This window comes from Homarus americanus, unplaced genomic scaffold (assembly GCF_018991925.1).
Source record: "Homarus americanus isolate GMGI-L3 unplaced genomic scaffold, GMGI_Hamer_2.0 scaffold4854, whole genome shotgun sequence".
Classification (NCBI taxonomy): Eukaryota; Metazoa; Arthropoda; class Malacostraca; order Decapoda; family Nephropidae; genus Homarus; species Homarus americanus.
Window position 1 is genome coordinate 380023 of NW_024728299.1, and position 27542 is coordinate 407564.

The 27542-nt window shown below is 41.2% G+C and overlaps 1 protein-coding gene across 1 annotated transcript in view; it reads left to right on the forward strand.

The window, feature by feature from the left end:
* LOC121866068 (protein phosphatase PTC7 homolog) overlaps positions 1-21428 on the forward strand; it is a 75743-nt gene extending 54315 nt beyond the window's left edge. The window contains exons 3-6 of the mRNA XM_042365667.1: positions 14284-14463; positions 15208-15406; positions 16496-16752; positions 19520-21428. Coding sequence (XP_042221601.1) covers positions 14284-14463; positions 15208-15406; positions 16496-16752; positions 19520-19569 — 686 coding nt within the window. The 3' untranslated portion in view covers positions 19570-21428. The remainder of the gene's footprint in view (positions 1-14283; positions 14464-15207; positions 15407-16495; positions 16753-19519) is intronic.
* Positions 21429-27542: the final 6114 nt, after the last annotated feature.

The window sequence follows — 27542 nt, forward strand, 5'->3', positions numbered from 1 at the left end:
GATGATGATAGTGATGATGATGATAGTGATTGATGATAGTGATGATGATGATAGTGATGATGATGATGATGATAGTGATGATGATGATGATGATGATGATGATAGTGATAGTGATGATGATGATAGTGATGATGATGATAGTGATGATGATGATGGTGATGATGATGATAGTGATGATGATGATGATGATAGTGATGATGATGATGAGTGTTTCTATAATGTGATACACACCATCACTCTTATAAGACAGTATAATGGGATATATTTAGTTGTAAATTGGGTGACCTTGTTAGTAAGAGCGGTGTGTGAAGCCTTTATGGTGTATATTGTTGTGCCAGTCCTCCCCCCTATCTCCACTATGTTCTTTGATGCTGAAATGTTAAAGGTGTTTATGCATGAACTCCTGCTGGTGGCGGTGTTGGGGTTGGTGGGTGGGTGGGTTGACTGGTAATCTTGTTTTGAGTATTGTCCCCAACGTCCTCCTCTCCTTTTGTAGTTCCGTTTGGTGCTTTAATGTTTTAGTAGTGTGTGTGTGTCTCCCGGGGGGCGCTTGGTAGTGTTGGGTTACAGGACTTCCCTCTGGTGATGAAATATTTAATGTCGTTTATGCATGACTGTTGGTGCGGGACGCTGCTGGTGTATATTCGAGTATATTGTCGTGCTGGTCGTCGCGTTCCATGACCTCCTTGTTTTGTACTGATATAGTGTTGTGTAGTGCAGTGCTTATGAATGTATGTGTGTGTGTCCGCGTCAGTCGTCACATTACCTGCCTCCACTATTTACTGCGACACTGTTATTGACTTTTTTTTTTTTTTTTGGTGTGTGGATGTTGTAGCGTTCGTGTTACCGACGACATTCCCCCGTGGACAGCAGGGCAACACGGGTCGTCCCTCTGTTAGTGCTGCTCTGAAATAGTTAAACTTTTTCCCTGACTTGCCTCTCTGGTGCTACATTGTTATAGCTATTTATTCTTAAATGTTTGTACTTTTCTGTCAGCGAGGATTTCCCCTCGTTTGTAAGGCGCCACGGGAGGTTGCTCTTGTGAGTGTGGTGGAGCCCCCCCCCACCACCTTACCTGACTTCACCCCTCTATTGCTAAAATGTTAGAGTCGTGTTTGCCCGAACATTTGGCCTTTTATGCTGCCGAGGCGAGGTGGGGCGGCACAGGCCGCCCGTCTGGAGGTCTTGAATCTAATTAAACTCAGTCCACGGGATACCTGACTTTCCTCCTCGTCTGGTAAAATTTCACAGCTACTCCTTCACGGAAGTTAGTGACTTTTGAGCTCGAGTGTTTTAGTAAATTTGTTTGTAGCGTTTTATGATGACCTGTTTATTCCCTTATGTTTATTCTATGTAGTGGCGCATTTACATATTAAGCCGAGTGTTGCCAGCCCCAGACATCTTTCTCTCTTGGGTACACACACACACACGGTTCACCTCTCGTAATGAACTCCTGGGCACCGTGTTTACATTATCTCTAGTGTGTTATTTCATGGCCTCCTTCATCTTGTTCTCGCCATTTGAGAATCTTGATGAAATAGTTTTTTGTTATTCAGTTTTGTTTTACTTTTAGTTCTGATTTGCTGCGGTGTGGATGTTGTTATTACTGATGCATTGTGGTGGTGGTTATGTACACTCCCTTCCCTTCCCTAGTGTCTTTTCCCCACACCTACTTTGCCCTTTCCTCCCCGCACCTACTTTGCCCTCTCCTCCCCGCACCTACTATGCCCTCTCCTCCCCACTCCCAATGCACCCACCTCCCCACCCCCTATGCCCTCTCCTCCCCATCCCCACTATGCCCTCTCCTCCCCACTCAATGCCCACACCGCCAATATGCCCCACCTCCATTAGTGTGCTGTCTCTAGTGGTATTAACCCAACTATCCCCCCGCCCCCCCAGGAATTTGAAGCTCCTCTGTATTAAGGGCATCAGGAGCGTTTATCTTCCCTGCCTACTGATGAACCCTTACACACACACACACACAATGTTCCTCTCCGTCTCCACCTCCTGCCTACCTCTATACCTCTTATTTGGATAGGTAAGTACCGACTGAAATGGCTTCCTTTTTTTTAAGACCTTGATATGTGTATTAGGAGGAAGGAAGGAAGGAAGGGAGGTAGGGAGGGAAGGAAATAGAAGAGGAGGAGAAGGGAGGAAGGTAGGGAAGAGAGGAAGAAGAAGAGGTAGGCGGCAACCATCTCCCAAAATACTGTACACCTCCCGGAACGATATATTGTATAGATGAAGATGGAGGGGTTTAGGATGGGGGGGTGGGGTGGGGGGGTAGGGTAGGGTGGGGTGGGGTGGGGGCTTAGTGAAGATGAAGGGCCCCATCTGACCTACAATACTATAGAGAACTCTACCACTACCGCCACATTCTAACACCACCATCACCTTACCACCACCAAGCACTGTATAGATAACACACACACACACACACACACACACTTGCACCTTCCCAACACCGAGAATCTGACAATGGAGTGTAGATGTAAAGCAGCTTCGAACTGACTGTGATGTTTCGTGTCAGTGAAGCATTCTTGAGGGTCTCTCGCCTCGCCTCACAATAATGAGATTTCAAACCTTCTCCTTGGTGGTGATGGAGAGAGCTAGTGGTGAAGGAGGAGGAGAAGGGAGACAGAGTGATAAAGAGAAAGGAGGAGGGAGAGACAAGAAAGAAAGATTAAGTTCAGAGGCCATCAGTGAATCAAGGAGTAAAGGAGGGGGAGTGGCAGTGGGGGGGGTGGGTGAGTGGGTGGGTGGTGGTGGGAGAGGGGTGGGTGAGTGGGGAGAGGGGTGGCATCTCCCAGACCGGATTAATGGAACCTATTCCTTTTATGTCCTCCCAACCAGGGCTTTTCCTTCTCCGATATCCCAAGGCCATCATCAGGAAGTAAGCGAGCTGCAGCAGGAAGAGGAGAAAAAGGAGGAGGAGAAGAAGGAGGAGGAGGAGGAGGAGGAGAAGAAGAAGAAGAAGAAGAAGAAGAAGAAGGAGAAGGAGGAGAAAGAGGAGGAGGTAGTAGTAGAGCGAGGGAAGAAGGAGGTTAAAGGAAGGGAGGGTTACCAGGGTGAATGTAATACGAAAGGATTTGAAAAAAATGGAGGGTTTGTCTTGTCTCTCCCCTGTCCGGATCCTCTTAACTCAGGGAACCAGAGGAAGGGATTAGAGTTATACTGCAGTTGGTTTGGGAGGAGGATACAGTGAAAGCGGACGGAGAATAAAAAAGACGACGGGCGTTTGGACGGACGGAAGGAAGGAAGGAAGGACGGGACAAATAGACGGAAGGATTTGACTTTCTTTTAAACATATACTCGTAGTTGGGGGCTTTTGGTAAGGATAAATGACAACCTCCTTCAGTAGTGGTCCGAGCCCCCATGGTGCACGAGGTCCATACTGTGATCCCTGGCATATGTCACCCTGATGCTCCTCTTCTCTCCTCTTCACTCCTCCTCTTTACTCCTCGTCCTCCTCACACTGATCTGACAAGGGAAAAGACATGTGACCAATGCTCCACGGTCTTATACAACTATACTTTAATCCTTTTTCCATTTGATTTCATACTAAAGTTGTTGTTGTCATACATACATACATACATACATACAGGACCTTGTAATATAAGCGCATTATCACGGATCCCAGTTATATTTCAAAATCATAAATACCTTTTAAATATTTCTGCTCTTCACATTACCATTGGCCAAGTTAAACACGAGTGAGTAATGTTTTTGTTTTTTACGTGCATTTCAATAACTGATGTATATTTTTTTGTTTACGTAATTGGCTATGCATAAATTATACCTGTATAACGTGTGTGTAAATATCGTTTTGGGAGTATTTAACATGCAAGTAAAAAATCAAGGGCAGTATATCACCATAAAATAAGAATAGCTATATTAATTAATCTGTGGAGTGGATGGATGGATAGATAGATAGATAGATAGATAGATAGATTGACACACAGAGTTATCAATTTAAACACAATGTCCTGAAATGTTTTAATTACATGATTGATAGAGTTAATGTTGATGACCGAGTGTTGACCACAAGTTTGACCCTTCAGCTGTAACACCACTCACATAAACCCTCCTCTCATCCCTCTCATCATTAATTCCTCACACTTCATCTCTCTCTGTCTCTCACTCCTTGCTCCATTCCCCTCACTTCACTTAACATATACAGCCACCAGCTTTTGATATACAAGGCATGTAAACACTTCTCGTATCTTCTATTTATTTATTTATTTATTTATTTATTTATTTATTTTATTTTATTATTATTATTTGCTGTGTGTAATGTTATCAGCATTGTGAGTTTTTCCTCTTGAGCCAAAACAGTTATCTTGTCTCCCGGGCATGTTGTTGATGGCTTCCCAAGTGAAAATGTGGGAAATTATCTCTCTTTTGGTGGTGGGGGGAGGGGAATGGGGTATTTTCCCGGCGTTATTGGTAATCGATACTATTAATCTTGTGGTGGGAGGCGCTGACGCAAAGGTGGGCGGGGGCGGAGACGCATGGACACTCCCTACTGTTCACCGTGGTTGGCTAGATAGCATGAGCACCAGACCTCGAAGATACTGTGCTAAGCTAATTTTTTCACAACTATCATCTTCACGACCGTCATATTCACAATTGCCATCTTCCCAACCGTCACTTTCTCAACCTTCACTTTCCCAACCGTCGCCTCCACAGCCAATAGCCCTAGAAACCGTGGGTAGTCTAGTCCGTCCTAACAACCAGTAGTGGACCAGGTGTTATGGCTCACTGACTTCCCTTCCCACCACCATCCTACTCCTTCACCACCACTCAACTCTTACTCTTCCACCCCCCCTATTCTCCTCCAACGCCACTATCACCACCACCCTCTCCTACTCCTTCACCATCACTCTTCCTCCTCCATCTCCCTCTCATTTTCCACCACCCCACTCCTCCTCCTTCACCACCCCACCCCACTCCTCCTTCACCACCCCACCCCACTCCTCTTCCTCCACCCCCCCCACACACACACCCAACTCTTCCTCCACCACCCCCCTTCCCCCATCATCCCCTCTTCCGCCTCCTCCTCCTCCCTGCCACGTAACGATAAGGGATTGGTTTTCTCGTTAAATTATATATTATTCTCGTAATTAATAAAACCCATTAATTATATGAGCCATTACCACCTCCACTATCACCTCCCTCCTCTTTCCTCTCTTCCTTGTCACCACTACCACCTCCACCACTACTATCCCCTCCACCACTACTATCCCCTCCACCACTACTATCCCCTCCACCACTACTATCCCCTCCACCACTATCCCCTCCTCCAGGCCCTCCTTCCACTCCTCCCCACCACCCGCATGACCAATTCACCTCCCCAGTCGGAATTATCCTCTCACCCCCTCCTCTCCAGCTGCGACCCATCTAACATTGTTGAGCCGCCCTTGTCCACCTGCTGAAACCACGACACCACAGCTACTGAAGGCAAGTGGCAGCGTCAAGAATTACTGGTGAAAAATAGCTGTAATGAAAAGAGGGGGTGGGGGGGTAGTGAAAGGATGGTGGCACTAGGGGTTCTGGCGAGGTAATTGAAATTGGTGGTGGGAGGGATAGGAAGTGACGTGTGTGTGTGTGTGTGTGTGTGTGTGTTCTTATTTGAGATGGATGGTGGTGACAGAGGGTTGTTGTTACGTGGATGGTGGTGGCAGAAAGGTTGTGGTGGCAGAGGGGTTGTGATGGACAGGGTTGTTGTTACTGAGGGTTGTGATGGTTGTTGTTACGTGGATGGTGGTGGCAGAAAGGTTGTGGTGGCAGGGGTTGTGATGGCAGACGGGTTGTGGTGGCAGACGGTTTGTTACGTGGATGGTGGTGGCAGAGGGTTGTGATGGCAGAGGGGTTGTGATGGCACAGGTATTATGGTGGAGGGTTGTGATGGCAGAGGTATTATGGTGGTAGAGGGGTTGTGGTGGCAGAAGGGTTGTGGTGGCAGACGGGTTGTGGTGGATGGAGCGATGCTAGAGAGTTAAAAGTCGAGTTATTAAGTATTATATTTCACTCATTGATCCAGCGAACTGAAAAGCAATAATTGATATTGCTGTAACATGAGAGTGTATGAATGAAGTGAAATATGAGTGGAATACATCAAATATACATGGCGGCTGTCTGAATGTTAGTTGTATGATGGGGTATTCATGAAAGGTGTGTATGACTGGTATACATGGATCTGTATGAAAGTTTATTATAGGTACACATGCAGATCGAATGAAAGTGTGATGTGTAATAGGTATACGTGAGTATTGTATGAATGAGATGTGTATGACAGGTATACATAGAGGGTGTATGGAGTGTATAGGATTAATTAATAACAAGTGTAAAGGTTATGTGTAGTATAGTGTTTTTTGGCTGAGGTGAGCATGTTTACCTCAGCTAAACACCGTGGCTCTCCGTGTGTGTGTGTGTGTGTGTGTGTGTGTGTGTGTGTGTGTGTGTGTTGTAGTTAGTTATTAAAAGAGTAATGGTCATCATCAGTGTCTTTATCGAAGGGGGTCTGTCTGTCTGTTGACGTATGAGGACGTTTGGCTCATATAAAAGGATACGATAAGGTAAAATGGTCTTATAAATTGATGAGACTTATGTTAATGGTTTAAAATGGCCTCATCAGTCACGGAACATAGTCTGGGTGTGTGTGTGTCTGTGTGTGTGTGTGTGTGTGCTGACAATAGCAGGTTAGTTGGTTAGTGGTGGTGTTTGAGGGGGGGGTAGGGAGGAAGAATGAAAAGAGAGTGAGATATGGTGTCGTGACAAGAGGTTGGCAAGACTTCAGAATTTCAAAATATCTAAAAGGGAAAACATTTTTAGTTGCCGATAGAGAGAAATGAAGGAGGAGGAGGAAGAAGAAGAAGAGGTATTGGGGAATGTTGAAAGGTAAGCAAGATGTTGGGCGCCTCGAAGGAAAGTTATGGAGAAGTAAGAGGTGTAGGTGGTGGGTGTGGGTAGTAGTGGTGGGTGTAGGTGGTGGGTGTGGGTAGTAGTGGTGGGTGTAGGTGGTGGGTGTGGGTAGTAGTGGTGGGTGTAGGTGGTGGGTGTGGGTAGTAGTGGTGGGTGTAGGTGGTGGGTGTGGGTAGTAGTGGTGGGTGTAGGTGGTGGGTGTGATGGGAGGTTCGGGGAGAGGAAGTGATAACTCAGCTCTGGGTGTGATGTAATGTTTGAAGTGACTCAGTGAAGGTACAGGGTGTGTGAAGTGACTCGATGAAGAGACTCAGTGAGGGTACAGGGTGTGTGAAGTGACTCGATGAAGAGACTCAGTGAAGGTACAGGGTGTGTGAAGTGACTCAGTGAAGATGCAGGTCAGCAGCCGAGAGTGTATAGATAACATGGCAAATCTGAAATCTGAGACATGCAGTGTAAATCAATTTCTGCCTAATTTTGTTAAGATTAATTGGTGGAGGAAGAAGGGTGAGGGAGGGGGAGGAGGGGGACAGGGAGATTGGAGGGGAATTGGACAGGTGAGAGTGGAAGTGCGGAAGTGACGGGGAAAGAAGGTATGGTTGAGGGGGGTGGGTGAGAGGAGAGGGAAGGTGGTGGTTTGAGAGATGGAAGGGAATGAAGTGAGAGGTGAAGGGAATAAAGTGAGAAGGAGGGAGAGAAGGAAGGTGGTGGTGTGAGAGATGGAAGGGAATAAAGTGAGAGGTGAAGGGAATAAAGTAACATGGAAGAAGAGGGGGATGGAAATAAAGTGGGAGAGGAGGGATGGAGGGCGGTAGGAGGGAGAGAAGGTGATGAAGTGAGAGGAAAGGAAGGAGAGACGGAAATTGGTGGGGTGAGAGGGAGGGAAAGTAGATGGAGAGGAAGGACGGTGGAAAAGAATAAAGGAAGAGAATTGTGTGAAGAGAGGAAATGGAAACTTAAGTGAAAAATACGAAGGTGAACGAGAGAGAAAGAGAGAACATAAGAGAGGAAGAAGGAGGAGGAGTAGTGAGTGACGAGAGAGAGAGAGGGGGAGAGAAAATTAAAGGAAGCGAACTAAATCTAGATAAAGACAGAGAAAAAGTGAACGAAAGAGAGGTAAAGAGAGAGAGAGATAAGGAAAAGGAGGGAGGGAGGAGAGGGGGGCTCGTCAGAGAGGGGGATTATGCCGTGATTGGTGGGATGAGGTCAGGTCAGGGGATTCCTACTTGAGGTGACACCCCCCCCCCCTAAGCCGCACTCCCCTCTGTTATCCCAGTTAACCGAGGGGAAAACTTAAGCTGACGGCTGTAAGAGCTGGATTACGGTTGATGAGGGGTAAGCTAGTGATGGTTTGAGAGTGGACGGGTGGATGAGAAAGCTGGCGGGTAGAAGAGAGGGGTGATGTGTGGATGAGAGGAGTGACAGGGTGGATGAGAGGGGTGACGGATGGATGAGAGGGGTGACAGGTGGATAAGAGGGGTGACGGATGGATGAGGAGTGACGGGTGGATGAGGAGTGACGGGTGGATGAGAGGGTTGACATGTAAAAGAGGGTTGGTTGGATGGTATAAAAAATCGGTTTCAATGCTTTTATGTTGGTATTAATAAGTCGAGTATTTTTAACCCATTTTTTATTTTTTTATTATTAATCCTAAACAACCTTCATAGTTTAAAGTAAAGATGGATTAATATTTGATTGGATTCTGTTCCAGGTAGTAGCAGGTATCCGTATAATTTCTGGAAGTTACAAGGATACATTGATTTTTTTTTCTAATAGTTTATAATTCATTTAAAGGACTCGTGATTTGTTCATTTATAAAGTTTGATAATTTCTCCATCAAGTAAATTATTTATATAGGTAGGAGTAGGACTGGTAGGAGTAGGACTGGTAGGAGTAGGACTGGTAGGAGTAGGACTGGTAGGAGTAGGTTTGGTAGGAGTAGGTTTGGCAGGAGCATAAGAACACAACTTGGGAATTCACTTTTCGTCTGGGTACATGACTTATTGACTTCATGATGTAGTGTTAAGAAGCTGACCTATATTATGAAGTAGATTGTATCCATATGCTTGATAATGGAAATTTACCATCTGGGGATCATAAAAAATAAGAACAAACAACAAAACTCAATAAAAAATAACAAATCAAATAAAAAACAAGAAAAACCAGCAAAAACCAAGAAAACCCAACAAAAACCAAGATAAAACTACAAAAAACAACAGAAAAAAAGAAAAACCTACAAAAACAAGAAAACCGACAAAAACCAACCAAAAACTTATTAAACCCGATAAAAAAGGCAGAAAAAAATTATCTACGTGAAAGGTGGGGAGAGGGGTATACAATGGTGAATGAGCGAGCCAGTGGGGTGGAGTATGGAGTACAGTTTGCCTATTCTGAGTAATTCAGTCAGGTCTTGACACTGAGGGGTGGTATCACTTCTCACTGCCGCGCAGGACAGAGGTTTATACACAAATAAATACATCATATTCATTGACAGTATATATAGATCAGATTCATGTGGGTAATGTCACTGTCGAGAGAGAGAGAAGTGGGAGAGAAAAAGAGGGCAGAAGGGAGATATACCCCGGACCAGTTCCCACTTTTATTACATTCCAGTTGCTTATTAATGCACCAGAGGCTGACACACCTGAGTCCCGGCAATAACCTTGTCCCTCTCCTTCCATTTCTTCCTCTTCATTTTCCCTCCCTCTTCATCCTCCTTTCCCCCTCCTCCCTTTTATCTCTCTCCTTCTTTCCCCCTTCTCCTCCTCCCCATAGCTGTAACATAGGAGGTTATTCCCAAGGACGGTGATGGGGCGGGGGTACACCTATTACCCCCCCCACCTTTCATTATTATCCAAATGGCAGACTGTTGAATGTGTTTGGAATGACGATGAGGAATGTTTTGTATTTGGTGGTGGTGATTAAGTGTCATTGAGCTGTGTTAATTACTTATTGTTTTGTGTAATGATGATGAAAGGAAGAATATCTCTCTCTGCTAGTTTCCAATCCTTTTTTCTTTCTTAACCATTTTAGTCTTCAACTCTAATATTCTCCTCTTTCTTTCTTGACCCAGAGCCCATCTTCATTCCCCCCCTAAATCTCTCCTTCCTCCTTCAGTCCAGGGTTCACCGCATCTAACCACAGTTTAACCTGATTAGCTGTTTGGATCCAATAGACTTCCCTCAGTGGCAGCAGTTAGTGTAAGTTAAGAGGTAGCCGGGCAGCAGGAAGAGAGGGGGAGTTAATATAGTTAAGACTGGCCATTAACTCTGCCGATCACATTCCGTTAACTTGGTTTTAGGAGCTGTGTTAACTCCCCCCTCCCCGCTTTCTCCCTTATCCTTCCCTTCAAGGTAATGAGTGACCTGTAGTTGACCTGGTGAGATACCCATATGTGACCTCTTCTACCACCACACACTCACTCGGGGGTTAAACACAGAACACACACACACACTCTCTCTCTATGTATTTAGTCTTAGCTCTCTCACAATTTAATCCCATGACAAACAAGGTGCCATCCACTCCACCCTGCACCATTACTTTCACCTGCACCATTCACGAGAGTGGAATTTTATGAGTGGATTAGTTGGCCCCTCTGTATAATTTACTTGACTGCCATATTGTTTTATCTCTCATATATACATCCAAACATCTTTTCTTCCTCTTTCTCCCTCTCTCCATTTCTTTATTTTCCCTTGATCGTTCAGCACAGCCTCACTTAATCCATTCTTATCTTGAATTAATCTACATTTCGTTCATGTAATGTCTCCCTTGCCAAGTTACCCTACGAGGTGTTCCCACGGGTAGGTAATCACTCCTTTATTGCAACACACACCTCGGCAGGCTCTAGTTTCATGAATTAATCTTGAATAGAAGCGGTCACTAATGGATCTGTCGCACACCTCCATTTTGTAGTGGGAAAATATCAACTTGACGGGCAGCGCCTTTTGGATGTTTGAGGTAGTGTGTTTCCTCTTTGGGTCCTTGAGAGTTAGGTTAACGCCGTCTTAGAGAGACTTGGATTATCAACATGACCGTGAGCTGTGTTAGTGTGACAGTGGATTTGTTAGGATAGAGCATCTTACTGTCACTCGTTGACTTTCGTCGTCCTTGAACTAAAGTTTGAAGGTTACCGAAAATTACCTGAAAGTTCTGAAGTGTGGCGCAATTCTTCTGACCATACTTGTTAAACTTCTTGAAAGAAATGATTTTATTATTCAAGAAAATGTTGTAAGAAAATAAAGAAAACTAAGATGGACACCCAAGATAAGTTCATAAGTGTTCATGAACTACATCACTCTCCCCCCTCAAGTCCTGGTGCAGCCACAGTCCACCAGGTCACTTAAACCATTGCACAAGCTGCCCGTGAAGAGCTCTTGGGGAACTTGTGCCTATGACCCAAACACGCTTGACACACATCACATAAGCGGATGGATGGACAGGCAACGAGAAGCTGTTTCAACAGATTTAAGGTTTCAGATTCACTTCGCACAGGGATCAGATTTATCAAACATTGCACGATTCTATATTTCCTCCATCTGGGTATAAAACATTCCATGTAGCTGCTATAATCACAATATAATTTCTGTGTCGTTTTTGTCGTACAAAGCTAATCCCCTGAACCAGAACGTAGGTTTTATGCAAAAACCGCGGATGTGTTTACATTAAATTATGTTGGTAGATCAGTATAGGTTCTGAGCCAGGGTGTGGGTATTAATGGTTAATACTTTGAACCAATAATACTGTTATTTAATACATGACACTTTGCAATTCTCAGTAGAGCATCAGTGAGGTGACCTTTGTGAATTACTTTTGTTGTTTGTACGTAAACCAAAAGACTTGGTCTTCCATGGTGCCACGGTGGTTATAACCAGTGTCCCAGCTGTTGGTAACTTAAGCACATCATCCACAGCTGTTGATGATGATTAACAAATTATCACACAGTTCTTGGTAATTTACAGATTATCGTACAACTGATGGTACACAATTTATCACCCAGCTGTTAATATTGAACACAGAGATAAATCCTTTCCAGCTGGATTATGTAGAGTAGAGTAACACAATAGCAATAATATTACCTGATCTGCATATTGTCCATCTTGGGTAACTGTGTGGGATATATTGTAGTTCTTAGGTACTTATGATAATTGTGTTCGGGGATGTTATTGTTAGTGTCCACGACTCAAAGGTGATGCCAGCTGGTGTGTTCTCGTCTGTGTGTGTGTGAAGGGGAGTGGATTGAGTTAGCTGGAGGTTAATGTTGTTTTGGTTAAGTTAAGTTGAGTTTGGTTAGGTTGTGGTGGACTGGGATGGGTTTTGTGTGTGTGTGTTTAGGGTGGAGCAGAGAGGGAGGGAGGGAGATTGGGTGAACGAGGTCAATTCTCCGCTTCCTTTCTCCTCTTGCAGAGTGGATTACTGCTAATGTGAGGCTGGTGGCGGTGGGTTTAATTGTTGATTGTGGTGATGTTTGTGGTGTTTTATGGTAGTAGTGTTTGTGATGGTGGTGATGAATTGATGATGCTGATGGTGATGAAGTTGTTTAGGCAGCACAAGGGATTTGGGCAGAGCCGACGTGTGTGGGTGTGTAAAAGAGACACACAGATATTGAGAGGGATATACAGGTAGGTGAAGCTGCTACGTCATATATAATTGATAGAGGGGGGGGGGGATAATTATTATTGACGGGAGATAAACACCAGGAAATAAGGTGGTTCACTAACAGGTTCAAGTTTGTTGATAATGGGGGCCAATACCCGCTGTAGACAGGCATCCTCGCGACAAGGAGTTGCTCCAAAGTTGTAAACAAATATTGGTATTCATCTGGAGTTTAACATGTTTTACTGGCACCTCACCAATGTTTACCCAGAAAGCCTTCAAAATGATGGCTGTGATGTCTGGTATTGGCAGCTGGGTAAACTAAATCTTCCTATATTACTATAAATCTGCGAATGAAGCTCAAATCGTTGGTTCAGTATGTTTGTCTGTCTCCGTCGTAGGTTCACTTGTGGGAGTGAGTCAGCCACCAATTTAGTTTGTGTTTCATTGATTTTTTTATGGGTGAAGGGCCTGCCTACCAGTGTGTGTTGTCGCCCACTCACCTGCCTTGGAGGTGACTGTATTTGACCTTAATGATGAGCTGGAAAATAGTAGCGAAACCCACCTATCCGTCCATTCACTTGTTTGTCCGTCCATCCATCTGACCATTCATTCATCCATCCATCCATTTAGCCTAACTATTGATGCAATTCATCTGTTGTACCATCAGTTTCCTAATTTGGGAAGGATCTGATACAAACACACATTGGTAGAGAAGTCAATAACACAGGTAGGTGATGTGGTGGTGATGCAGAACAGTTTTAGGAAATGCTGTATCAAAGGGTCTTGGTCCTGGAGTGTAATTACTTTCACCAGTGGTCAAATAGGCTCCAACCTGACCAAAATGTTCGGACTGGGACTTGTTGGCCACATCACTTCTTGTTTTACTTCTGGAATGTAACTTCAGTATTCATGAACCGAGTTGATGAAAGTTAAACAGCTTTTATTTAATGTAAAGAACACAGGAAGTTATCATCAGTGAAATGGTAGGTAGTGCAATGATCAGTAAATTTGTGTTGGTGTGTTTGAGGTTGTGTTTATCAGTTCATTAAGCTTTTGAGAAATGATGAGAGGTGAATACAGCTCCTCCCCGACCTACGACCACCTGCACTTATGACCTGCCTCAGTCGTACCAAATTTTGTCAAATTACGTATTTTCGAGTCCCAACGTCAGTACACAGACAAAATTTTCGTTTGTAATTCACTTTAAAATGGCTGGAAAGCTTAAAAATGAGAGTTTTGTGGTGCTGAGAAGAAAAAGAGACACCCATTTTAGATTTTCTATGTATTATTTAAGCATTTTCGACTTACAACCTGGATTTGGGTCCTTAACCCCGTCGTAAGTCGGGGAGGAGCTGTAGTACTGTGACACTGGCAGTTGGAAGATATGGAGCAAAAGTGGACAACAAAATCTATTATATTATATAGTGTGGAAAAGTTAGTAAAAACTCAGATATATTACATACTGTACTTAAGTAGATGAGATGTTGCAGGTAAGTGTTTTCAGACATTGTTGGAAATAATTCTTTGTTGTCAGATAGCACAGGAGCTAGGATTATGTTGCTGAGTGAGAGTGGGAAGGCTTTCATGAGCACTTGAAAACCATCCTGAGCAGATAATAAATATCTATATTTATCTGTATTTATGTACATAATTTTTAATAAAGTTAATGTTTTTCTATATATAGTACTGTATATGACGAGCTGGATGTCACAGAAAGTACTGTAGTGTGTCACAAGACAGTAACGATTGATTGTGTTGCAGGTGTGGCTGATGGCGTGGGCGGTTGGCGGGCATGGGGGATCGACCCTGGAGAGTTCTCTCACTCACTGATGCGTGTGAGTGAACGTGTTGTAAGGAGTGGAAGGTTCGCGCCCTCAGAACCTGCTGCTATCATTGCCAGGGCCTACTATGAACTCCTCGAAAACAAAACGCACATCTTAGGTCAGTGCCTATAGCTGGTTTATTATTCAATAGACACCAACCAATGAACTCTATACAGTACAGTATTAATTTGTTTATAGTGAGATAGAGGAAAGAAAAAAGAATAGAGAGTAATAGTGGTGGAGATGTCAACACCAGAAAGTGGTTTTTCTATTTCATTAATTTTTTCCACAAATGTTGTTTGTATGATAAAAGTACTGTAATAAAAACGATAAAATAACCCTTTCTTTTAATTCTAAATACTGTACAGTACAGGTGTTTTTTATTATTATTTTTTTCATCATAATCTATGACATGAAAGAGGAGTGGAAATTACAGGGTAAAACCTAAAAAAAAAATATATAATAATAATAAAAAGATCCCATGGCAGTAATAAACCCTCTCTAAGTGTTTTGTAAGTGAAGAAATAAATTATTTACCGTAAATATTCAGCTGATATTTCTGATTGGTCAAAGCAGAGCATGTGAAGTTCACGTGAGACAGATTTGAATATAATACTGTTTGTGTTTAGCGAATTTAAAATGTCAATATTGTTGTGAATATTAAGAAATGAAAACATAAAACAAAAGCTACTCAGATGTGTAAATCTTGTAGTGCAGCACTGTTCTGTTCAGGATGTCTCAAATCCTTGCTATTATGTCATAACTAAACTGTTCTTTGCCTCATTACTACTGTTACTTATATTATTGTGTGATTATTAATGGTAAAAACTGAATATTAATAAAAACTGAATATGTATGACAGGCAGTAGTACGGCGTGTGTGGTGGTACTTCAAGGTGATGTGGGGCAACTGTATTCAGCAAACATCGGCGACTCTGGGTTCCTGGTGCTGCGTAATGGATCAGTGGTGCACCGATCACAAGAGCAACAACACTACTTCAACACACCTTTCCAGCTCTCCCTCCCTCCTCCTGGCACTAATGCCCAGGTCCTCAGTGACAGGTGAGGCTGATATAGAATCAGGTTTAAAAAGATTGTGGATTACTGGAGAAGCAAGTAAAAGTTGTAAAATTTCTTAAGGAATGTAAAGTACCGGAATGTAATATATATATGTATATATATATATATATATATATATATATATATATATATATATATATATATATATATATATATATATATATATATATATATATATATATATATATATATATATATATATATATATATATATATATATATATATATATATATATATATATATATATATATATATATATATATATATATATATATATATATATATATATATATATATATATATATATATATATATATATATTTATTTCATGTAGATCCACAATGAAAACGTGGATAAGATATATCTTGATAAAATCACACGGGAAAGGGGAAACAACGGAGCACCTTAGCTTTTGCCTGTATTCAAGACATCTTCAGAGGCAACTGAGTTGCCTCTGAAGATGTCTTGAATAAATTATAAATGGAACATTGATCTTGAATTCCTACTATATTTCTTAACTAAGATTGCAACCAAGTAGATCAGATACCCTCTCACCTGGGTAGTCAGGCAGAAAATAAATCCAAAATGTTGGGATTGGCTCTAAAAACAAAATAGGTTCCATAGCTGGCTGGTATAAAATGTGAACTGGCTAGGTAGACATAGTTCACTTTTAAACTTCCTGTCTTTTGTGAGCAACTTCTGGTAATTCACCCTTTTAATTAAGGGAGGTAAGTACTGTAAATGTGTTTGGAAGGAATGAGTGATTGTAAATTAAGTTGGTACAATACAGTAGTTAGGGTCTGCTGCCCTAGACTTCCAAAATTGTTTTCTGTATTAACAGGAGTCACCTGTGGTTATGGGCTTAAAGTGTAGGATTTTCAGGATAAAATATTCATGTTATTTTCTTAATATTGTGCAGTACAATATTTGTTTATAGAACCAATGGTTTATATAATAATGTACTGAAATTGTTATCAGAGAAAGTAAAGAACTTTGTGTACTTAAGAACTTTATAGCACAGTACAGTACTGTATAGAGCTTCATATATTTAAGGCAGTTTTATTTTTCAGACCTGAGAGTGCTGATACTTTAGAGTTCCTAGTAAAGGAAGGAGACATGTTAATAGTGGCCACTGATGGTGTATTTGATAATCTTCCTGACTCCATGATTATCAAAGAGATGGTTAAAGTTCAGGGTTCTACTGATTTATTATTACTGCAACAGGCAGCCAATTCTATTGCACAGCAAGCGCGAAAATTAGCATTTGATGAGGATTACATGTCGCCATTTGCTCGTAATGCACGAGAAAATGGTATCAATGCAATAGGTATGTATTTTTTATGTTAAGGTACTTCTTTGCTCAATTTTAGGCATAAATTCAAATTTCTTTTATATAGTAACATGGCAGTTCTAGTAAACTTCTCGCAGTCACAATAAGTCATACCTTTGTTATCACTTGTATTTTTTATGAAATCACAGCAATAACAGTACAGTACTGTACAGTACCTGTACTTCCTGTGATACAGAATTATTACCCTGTCTGTCTGTCTATCTCTCACTCAATCTGATTTTCCATCCTTCACACTTTATTTTGGTTCTGATACAATACGTGTATCTTGTTAAAGAGATAAATCTCAAACAGAGTTGGTGCAGAAGCTTATTATTGCTCAAGGAAGATACCTACTGTACATTACTAAGTTCTAGGTGTAGTATTTGTTTTTGTGCAAATGTATCTTTTGACTTGGTGGCTGGATCCCAACCAAACTAAATTTCTAGACTTTTGTAATTCAAGCTGTTGATTTTAACAGGTAAAATCACTATAAAAAGTGTCCAATGAGTTATATTATCCAAATAGCTTTGAATGTTTGTTTCCTCTAACACAACTCTGTGTGGGAACATAGTGTGTCTCAGATTTTGTAGACACAATCAAAAAAGTATGTGCACATTTCACACGAAACGCTCTGACACCACAGACGATGGATATTGCAAAATGCTTTTATCGCTTGCTACCGACGTTTCCCGTTTTATCCATAGTAAGTACTGATTTGTTATTATATGCACATTCAAAAGAAAATAATTACTATTACAAACAGAGTGTAGCATGGTACATGTTGGTGGCTATGTTGCGGCATAGGTTTACTCAGAGGTGTGCTGGGACTGGTTCGGTCCGGTTCGCCCGAACCGGTTATTAAATTTCGATTGGATCACCGAACAGTTTGTTGCTTTTTATGAAATATTTAACAGTCGGTAGAAATTTGTCTTGAAATTTACAAACAAAACCTTATTTTCTTTCCCATAGGTATTACTACTACATGTCACACAAATTAGAGCAAGTTTATATTGATGTATCAGATAGTCACTAAGACAATAACCTAACAGTTTTTTTTCACAAGAACCTTACATTTTCAATACAACCACTGAAATATGGCATTATTATTTTCCATATTTAGTTTCTCCAGGAAAATTCCTCAGTACATTCTGGAACTATTCACTCGTAAGGACTACTTTGTGTACCATCAAGTTCACCAACTCTTCCCCACCCACTGACTGTAACAGACTTGTTCACAAAATATATATCATTGCCATCGAATCAGACCCCAGACACCCCCAGCCTAATGGTTCACACCATTGGCATTCACCGATTTACACCACTATCTGAATCAGAACTGGTTGTTAAAAAATTGGCAGCACACCCCGGGATGTACAGTACACCCACCTCTCGTTTTATGTGGGGGTTAGGTTCTTGAAAATCACCGCTTAATTAAAAAATGCGCATTTTTCCCATGAGAATACATGTAAATGGTACAGGTTAGGGGAGCAAGTTAGGGAAACCATCATATACCGTACAGGGTAACTCACAATAAATATTCTTTTACCTTACTCATTCATAAAGAAAAACAATAGTAAATACATCTTAAGTAACACTTATATTGACAACTGGTGACTTCTGCTTGACAAAGGTAGGGTAGGGGAGGGTTGAGGAGGGAGGCTACCGAGGCGAGGGTATGGGTGAGTCGTCGGTGGTTGAGGTAATGGTAGGCTGTGGTCTGGAGATGCCAGATGTCGATGGCTGAGGTGCGTTCCTGTCAGTTTTCTTGTAATATGAGAGCAATGACTTTTGGACGGGTTTCTTTTCTCGCATTGTTTCCAATGGTACGAACAGTGCTCTCACTTATACCAAGCACGCGGCCCACATCCGACACACGCTCTCCACTCTGAAGGTGAGTGATCACATCTAACTTGACATCCATTGCAATTGTTTTTCTTGGCTTTTTATATTTAGGCTCACCAGAGGAGGCAGATGGACGTTTTCCAGACATGCTCGATGGGGGAAAACAGCGTTTAACACTAAAAGATGCGTGATAAACACACAAACAAGTAGTGCTGAAATGAACTGAGAAAGCGGGATGCGGGAAGCTTGATGTAAACACTAAACAGCTGGACGTCTTCAGTTGTTGTACAGAACTGTATATTTGTACTTCATTATCATCATTATCTTCATCATCATTAATAGTAATAATCTTTATTACATTTATTATAATAATGATTATTATTATTAATAATAAAATCGTTGATGTTGATATGACTGTGACTTTACAGTAATACTAACAAGCACCTCACCAGCCATCACATGCGGCTCTGCTGCCAGGCGAATACGCGGCAAATTTAAATCGAGTTATTCCAAAAACGCGTAAATCAAATGCGTGTGAAACGAGAGGTGGATTTACTGTATTGATCATTTAGGAAATCATTGGACCCAATGTACTGTACACAGACACTTTTTTTATCGTGTGTACTGTATAGCCTATTTTTCACATCTCCTGTAATTTTATATAAATGAAATTGTCAAGCAGTTTTGTAAAATAGGATTTCCTACAAATTCTCGCAGGAAATGTTACAAGTTAAACCTTAAAACATTTAAAAGGGTGTAATTGAAATGATTGGATGAGATCCTGTCCTCACCAGTATGATGTGATTTAGGAAAACATTAGGAACATTATATACAGATACTGTTAGATGATTTTATAGACCCTTCCATAACATTACTTATGGTACATTAATTGTTTTCATAATACATACTATGTTGTTTTCAGGTGGGAAACCAGATGACATAACAGTGGTCTTGGCGACCATAACAGTGTAAACTCAGTGGGGCCCTGGGAACCTGAAATTAGAAGTTAGTGCAGCATCCAGAGAAGCGTGTAAACTCCACCACCTTTGTTAATAGCATCATCATGATATGCATTTTTATTTAATACCATATAGTTTTTCATTATTTCATGTGTATTGAATGTGAGGTAAAATCGTTTTTCTAATTGGGGAGTTCCCCATGTGAGTGAAGCATTGAAGATTAGGCTGGAAATGTATTTGTATCTCAAATTCTAGAAAGATATGCTTCCCATTGGCTGTAAAATTAACCTGTATATGTTGTTGTAATTGTACAAGAAGCAATGACCCTCAAATACTACTTATTTTTTAAAAGAGTCATATATTATGTTTTATAATGTTTGTGTGTTAATGTCTGGTTTTCAGTACTGTACTCATGCTAATGGTTGTTATAAAACACCTGAAAGTTGTAATGTATTATAGTCATATTTTAATGTACGATTACATTAATTAATGAGGTTGAATAGGACTGTTGTAAAGCTTTCAGTGTCACTGAATTTATGTAAATAAGTGTCAACTTAGGTGATGCTTTGTACAGTAAAGAGTGGATTAAGGTTATAGCAGAAATTTGAAGCAAACTGATTTATAAAAATAATATTCCAATTTCTGTTCTTTCCTCAATCTTACATACAAAAGACAGTCACGTCAATTAAGTTACTAAAAATATACTTAGCTAATTGGCAGTCTAGCTACTCAACACAGTGTGGGTGATATATCACTTACCTTGCATACAAAGTTTTCTGAATATGTAAGTTTACCTACAAAAGATTATTTTTGCTTTTTCATGGAGATTTAAAGCAAAGTATAAGCATGAGACCAGAAAAAATTATGTATGCTGAGCATATGGTTATTGTGAGTGTAATGGATGACTTGAATATGTCTACGGAATATCACCTCATTCTTTTGGATTAATACTCCTCACATTCCATACCCTTGTTCCTAGCATTTTACTTTCAATGTTCATATTGTTCTAGGGTATGGAATGCCATTTAAATTGTACAAAAGTTTACAACCACTTGAGCTGCTATGTACAGTTTTACGAATGGACGGGTGTAAGACGTCCTTCCGTGGGTTAAGTAATTTCTTCTTTTCTCACATGATTCTTATTGGTAGTATGGTACAACACTGTGACATGGTTTTCACAATTTTAAGTTTCTAGGATGTTAGTAATGATACCTGTATATAGCTTGATTTTGTCATTACTCATTTCCTGGTCATATAACTTTCTAAACTGTGATATATCCATAATTTGGAGACTAACAAAAGATTTGATGAGAATTCTACCCAACTGTTATCTTTACTTCTCTTCAACTTTAGTGTGGGATAGATCATGTGGTACACAAACTTTAAGAAAGGGAAGTAAGAGTGGAGAATGGTGCAAGATGATGAGTGTAGAAAATTAGAAGAAGAGGCTAAGATCCAAGCAGAAATAACCGACACACATTTGGCCATATCAGCAACTTCAATATGCAGAGTTGTGATCACTATTTTTTGCTGTTTAGTTAGTGACAATCACCCTGGTGAGGAAAACAATAAACTCTTTCATATCATGGGTTGTGACTAAATGAGCTTTGCTTAGCATGTTGGAATATATGTGAACCTAAAATATCCAATCTTGCTCCCTCTCCCCTCTATTTTTTTTTTAATTTTTGCCAATACAGGTACAGCAGTTAGAATTTTTTTTAAATGCTTTTGGTGCATCAAAGTGGTGATGCAATTTGAATATCACTGTATACCCTAGAATTGAATAATCATATGCAGCTCATCACATTACAAACAATAGAAGGATACTGTCTCAAAATATATACGAAAAAGAATTGAGTTTTGTAAAGAAAATCAAATGAAACCCCCAAAAGCTAACTCTCTATTATTATTTATTTATTATGTTTTCATTTAAGTTTAAAAGTAAGTAATACTGTATCATGAACAGTGATAAATTCACATCAGATATCTGACAGCTGTTCATGACAAGTATGATGATTGTCTGAAAAACTGTTTTGTTTTTTCACAAATGTTTTAAGCTTCATCATTTTGTAATTTTTGTGTGTCCTCTTTCAATACTAAATGTATTTTTTTTTAATTCTGCCATTATTTTAAATCTAGTCACATACATTCACATGGATAGATCTTTTTCATCCTTGAATGTTGGGGCAATACTATTATTATAGGTTGTTTGAACATGATGCATCACATCCTTGTTGAGTGTACTGCATGAGGTAGATCACAAGTGGAAACTCCAGAGAACTAGCATAAAGGACATAATTAATGATTACTAGCTAGTTACTTTTTTCCACTCAAGTTTTTATGAGAGTACAACGTCTACAGTAGATTTCTGGGGCCCCAGAACTTAGCTTCAGCAGTAGTAGTGAGGAAGTGGCTCACCTAGGAACGTAGTATTTGTAGGCATGGTAGTATTGTTATGACAGGTGTGTACAGGGTTTATTACAACCTGATAAAGCATGGTCAAGTCTTAATTCTCATGCTTGTGAATTATATTAAAATATTGACAAGGCTTCAAGTGAATACTGGGGAACAGCTACAATGAGGTGGTGAATACTACAAGTATAAATCAGGGTAATACCTCCTAGTTTATATTTTTATTTATGTGAATTGTTGTGGCAGAACCCATGGATTATACTGTACAGTAATTCTAAATAGAAATTGAGAATTTTTGACCAAGTAAAACAATCCACCTTTATTTCATTCCTTAGTTTCAGTAGAGTTACGCTTGTATCAGTTTATGGGAATCTCCTTTGATACTACAGTAATGTTACTGATTGAATCTGTAGCTCAAATGAGGTGTTTAAATACTAGTATAAATGAGACTTGGCCAGGAACAACATCTTTTGGTGTTCACCTCTTTTTGTAATACAGTGGGGTATGCTATAACGAATCTAATTGGTTCTAGAACCTTGTTCGTTATAGGATTAATCCGTTTCAGGCCCCCAAATACAACCACTTAACACTGAAAAATATAATATAAAATTGTAAAAATTGTAAAAAAAGTGCATAAATATGCATCTAAACCCTTGAAATAAAGAATATCATTAATATTTGTAATAAAAAACAATAAATTAGTAAAAAAAAAAAAAAATTTTTTTTTTTAAATAATGTTCCTTGTAGGAGTTTCGTTCGTTATAGCATTCTCCATTTTATAGGTAAAACCGTTCGTTATAGGAATATTCGTAGTAGGATCCGTTCGTTATAGCATACCCCACTGTACATGATTTGATATTGCTGGTAGGTACTAAGGGCTCTGTATGTCACTACTGTATTTCTACTCCGGCAATTTTTCTGCTGAACTTTCAAATATTTTTGTAAATCTTGTTAATAGAAGTGATCTCTTTAAACAGCGAGTTGATAAGTGATGCCCAGAATGAGGTATCCTGCAACTTTTGATCAGTCATATTCCATTTTGAGTTAAAAAACAAAAACAGTATAATTCTACTAAACAATAAGATTTGAGAATGTTTGTTATCAGAAGTGCTGTACACCTTACACTGGTGTAAGATTGTGCTATTTTTTGTGATATATAGTGTGATGCATCACTGTTAAAGGGTACTGTACTGTAATGGGAATTTTATACTTGAAACTGTGAAATAATTTGAATATGAATCTCAGTTACTATATCATGTGGACATTGCTTTGGTTATGGTGATCTTCTCTCTGTCAACTGAAATCTTGTTCATATTATTGAGCCAAGTTGCTCATATAGGTAACACAGGAGGTGGTATGAGATGGCATAACATACATAAAATAGCTGTCCAAATAATGGAAGCATTATTTACATTAAGGAAATTTTTAAGTTCATTCACAAGTGTAAGAATTGTAATGAGAAAAAAAAAGAATGAGAAGGATGAAGTACTGTCAACTATACCAAAATACTTGATTACTAAAGGTTTACTCATCAGCAGTATTTCAAAGAGCTTTATTGTTGGCATATTCTTTGAATGACAAGCTATTTACAAAGCCAATCTGTAAAAAGGTGGAGTAAGTGATTGTGATGTTGCTTAAAACAATGCAATATGTTATGTATCATAATTGTATTATATTAATACATGATTAAACAAAAGAGAGTGTTCATTTTCTTCATCTTTCCAGGCGCTTGATTTGTCAGTACTTAACCAAATACAAAGGGGTCTTCATTATACAATGAGACTAATTATGGAACATTTTATTATGAGGAATTTTTCAACATAAGAAGTAATGTAATTAGGGGTATATTTTACTGCCCCTATTCGTTATTCACAAAGCCTACTCCGCTTAATCGCAAATGAAAAATTATTATGCCCTCCAGTAATATTTGAAACTATCTTGCAAGGATTCCAGCAATGCAAGTTATATTATGCTAAGTTCAGTCTGACATTTTGTAAGATAAAAACTTTAAGCCTAAAACTACCTTCGCCCTGGCTGGGAGAGGGCGAGGTGAGGTGTTGAGTTCCGGGCTGAGGTTACCAAATGCGTAGAGAGATAATTATATACTGTAGAACCTTGATAAATTGGACTAATTGGAGCAGACCCCAGTCCGAAAAATGCTTAAGTCCGAGAAAAGCGAATACAGGTAGGTGTGTGTGTGTGTGTGTGTGTGGGGGGGGGAACACTGCTTGACTGTTTAAAGAAAATCAGTTATGTTATCACTGCGCTTCAACAACTAAGGTCTTTAAGTGTATAACAAGGTTACTAAAAGAATATTACATCAACAATAAAAAAAATATAAAATGGAACTAGCTGGGTTGAAAATCAGACATGTAAGTCTGGTTGTCACCGAGATGATTGTTATTGACTGTAAAGTGTCTTGTGAATAAAGAGAATACTCTACAGTACTATAAAGATAAAAATAAGTGGAGGAGTTTATTGTATGTAGAAGACGAATGTTTATCTGTGACCAGCTAGCAGAGGGGTGAGTGGGTAGCATGGGTGGCCCCCTCTCTCCCACAAGATTCCTATAACACTTCTTTTTGCAATTCCACCACAATTCTCATAATTTAGGATCATTTGGTGCCAGATTGATAAAATATTATCCTAAAAGAATCCCACACTGAACAACACGAGTCATTGTTTAAAAAGAGCAAACAGCTGATTGGCTTACTGCAAAGTCTGTCTTTAAAACTTGGTAAATAAGTACAGTACAGTTGTGTATTTATCATCGCTTAGTAAATACTGCTGCAGTGTATTTATCACCACTTCATAAATACTATTGTAGTGTATTTATCATCACTTAATAAGTAATATTGTAGTGTAAATTATTATGTATCTGCATATACCCTGGTTTATTCATAAATTATTTGTCTAAGTACAAGTAGTCAAACTGAGTTATCATACAACACTGAAAGGTAGAAAATAAAGTTTTTAAGAAGGTATTTTCATATCAAATACTATACAGTGTGTTATAGTGACCCCTGTTGTAAGCTGATCTACTGAAAGCTAACACAAATGCATCTGAATAAACAACTGTGTGATACAGCTTATCCATTTATCTTCAAGTCACTGTCTTTGGGAGAATGTCTGGGGGTGCTGCTGTCCCTGAGAAAGCCCTGTCCATGGTATATCCCCTGGGGGCGCCAGTGCCCCTGGCAGGGCCCCTGGGGGTACGGCCGTTCCTGGGAGAGCCCCTGTGGGTGCCAACACCCCTGGGGGAGCCAGTGCCCTTGGGGTCACCGCTGTCCCTGGGAGGCTCCCTGGAAGTGCTGCTGTCCCCTGTCCCTGGTAGAGCCCCTGGCAGGGCCCCTGGTGGTGACCCCATCCCTGGTAGAGCCACTGGGGGTGCCAGCACTCCTGCCAAGGCCCCTAGGAGGGCCCCCTTTGGTGACACCGTCCCTGGAAGAGCCCCTGATGGCGCCGCTGTCCCCGGAAGCGCCCCTAGAGGTGCTGCCATCCCTAGGAGGGCCCCTGGGAGTGCAGCTGTCCCTGAGAGAGCCCTTGGGGGTGCCATCGCCACAAGCAGGACCTCTGGGGGCACCAGCACCCCTGGGAGGGCCATTGGGGGGCGCTGCCGTCCCTCGGATGGTCCCTAGCAGCTCCACCGCCCTTGGTATGGCCCCTTGAAGCGCCCCAATCTCTGGGAGGGACCTTGGGGATGCCCCTGTCCTTAAGAGGGCCCCTGTTAGCGCTGCTGTCCCTGGTAGGGCCCCTGGGGGCGTCGCCGTTCTTGGGAGGTGCCCATGGGAGCACCGCTGCCTCTGGGAGAGCCAGTGACCCTGGCAGGGTCTCCAGGGGAGCCAGTGCCCCTGGGAGGGCCCCTGGTGGTGCCACTGCCCCTGAGATGGCCCCTGGGTGCACCACCGCCTCTGGCAAGTCCCCTTGGAGCACCGCCGTCCCTGGAAGGGCCCCTGGGAGCGCTGCTGTCCCTTGGAGTGCTAGCACCCCTGGCAGGGGCCCTCGGCTCACCGCTGTCCTTGGGAGGGACTCTGGGGGTGCTGCCTTCCCTGGGAGAACCCCTGAGGGCGCCACCGCCCCTGGCAGGGCCCCTGGGGACGTTGCCGTCCCTGGGAGTGCAGCCGTTCCTGGGAAAGCCCCTGGGGAAGGCCAAGCCAGAAGGAGATAAAGCAACTAGTTTTGCCTACTAACTTGAAGGGGGAAGTAATGAAACTTTTGCATGATGACATGGGTCATCAGGGTATCGAATGCACCACTAGATTGATTATGCAGAGGTACTACTGGCCACGAATGGATTATGACATCTTTGAAAATTGTAGGGACTGCCACTGGTGCATTGTAGCAAAAGCAGTTATCCCAGAGGTACACATGCAGATGAAGATTCTTACAGTCAGTAGACCCTTTGACATTCTAGCAGAGAAAATGTGCTGGTGGTGACAGATGTGTTCTCTAAGAACACCTGGGCATTCGCCACAAGGGATCAGAAGGCAGTGACTGTAACAAAGATCCTGGTTGTTGAGATATTTACCAAATATGATGCCCCAAGGAAAATTCACACTGATCAGGGAGCCCAATTTCAAAGTGCATTACTGAAAGATCTACGCAAGACCTGGGGAATAAAGAAATCTAGGACTACTTCATACCATCCAGCTGGAAACGGACGGTGCAGGAGGTTTCACCGCACAATGCACCAATTGTTGCGAACACAGTCAGTCGAGCAATAGAGACATTGGGCAAAGCATCTAAGAATGGTAACCGCCATCTATAATAAATCTATTAACTCGACCACTGGGTTCCCCCCTCACACTTTGATCTTCGGTACCAATCCCAAGCTCCCGAGATATGTTGTTTGCACAAGCCAAGAAGGAGGCCTCGTGTGATGATTGGGTGGCCCTACTCAGAGAAGTATTAGAGAATGCCTGGAGAGTTGCAAATGGTAATTTTGAGAGTAAGTGTCAGAGTAGGAAGCTTCTGTATGATAAGAAAGCGAGAGAAAAAGTATTGGACATTGGTCAACATGCACTAGTGTGAAAACTTCATGGAAAGGGAAGGTGTAAAATCCAGGACAACTGGTATGATGATATATATGTGATATCCCATGTGTTGAATGAGGAGGGAAGTGTGCAGGATTGTTCCTGAGGTAGGAGATGGGGCCTCAAAGATAATACACAGCATGCATTTGCAAGCAGCCCCAAAGGTAGCTGATGGCTCAGATGTGACAGACAGCTATGGTGGTGATGATGAGGATGATGCCGGTTGCCCGGTGGGGGACCCACGTCCTCACAGTCGTGAAAAGTCTAACGCCCGTATTATGAAACAACATCTACCCTCTCCGACGAAGATTCTTTTCAAAGGGATTGTTCTTTCAAGCGGTATTTTCAAATCCTCAAACCTCTTCCACTTCGTGTGGGATGATTTTTTAGGTCTGGTAATACTGTCCACTTCGCTGATGCATTATGGGTCCTGTGTGTTTGTTTACCTTTGTTGGCACCAAAATTAATAGTATACCTGCTCTCATCATGGACATTTTTTCCTCCAAAGAATTCAGGGAAAGTCCCATATCACAGAGAAAAT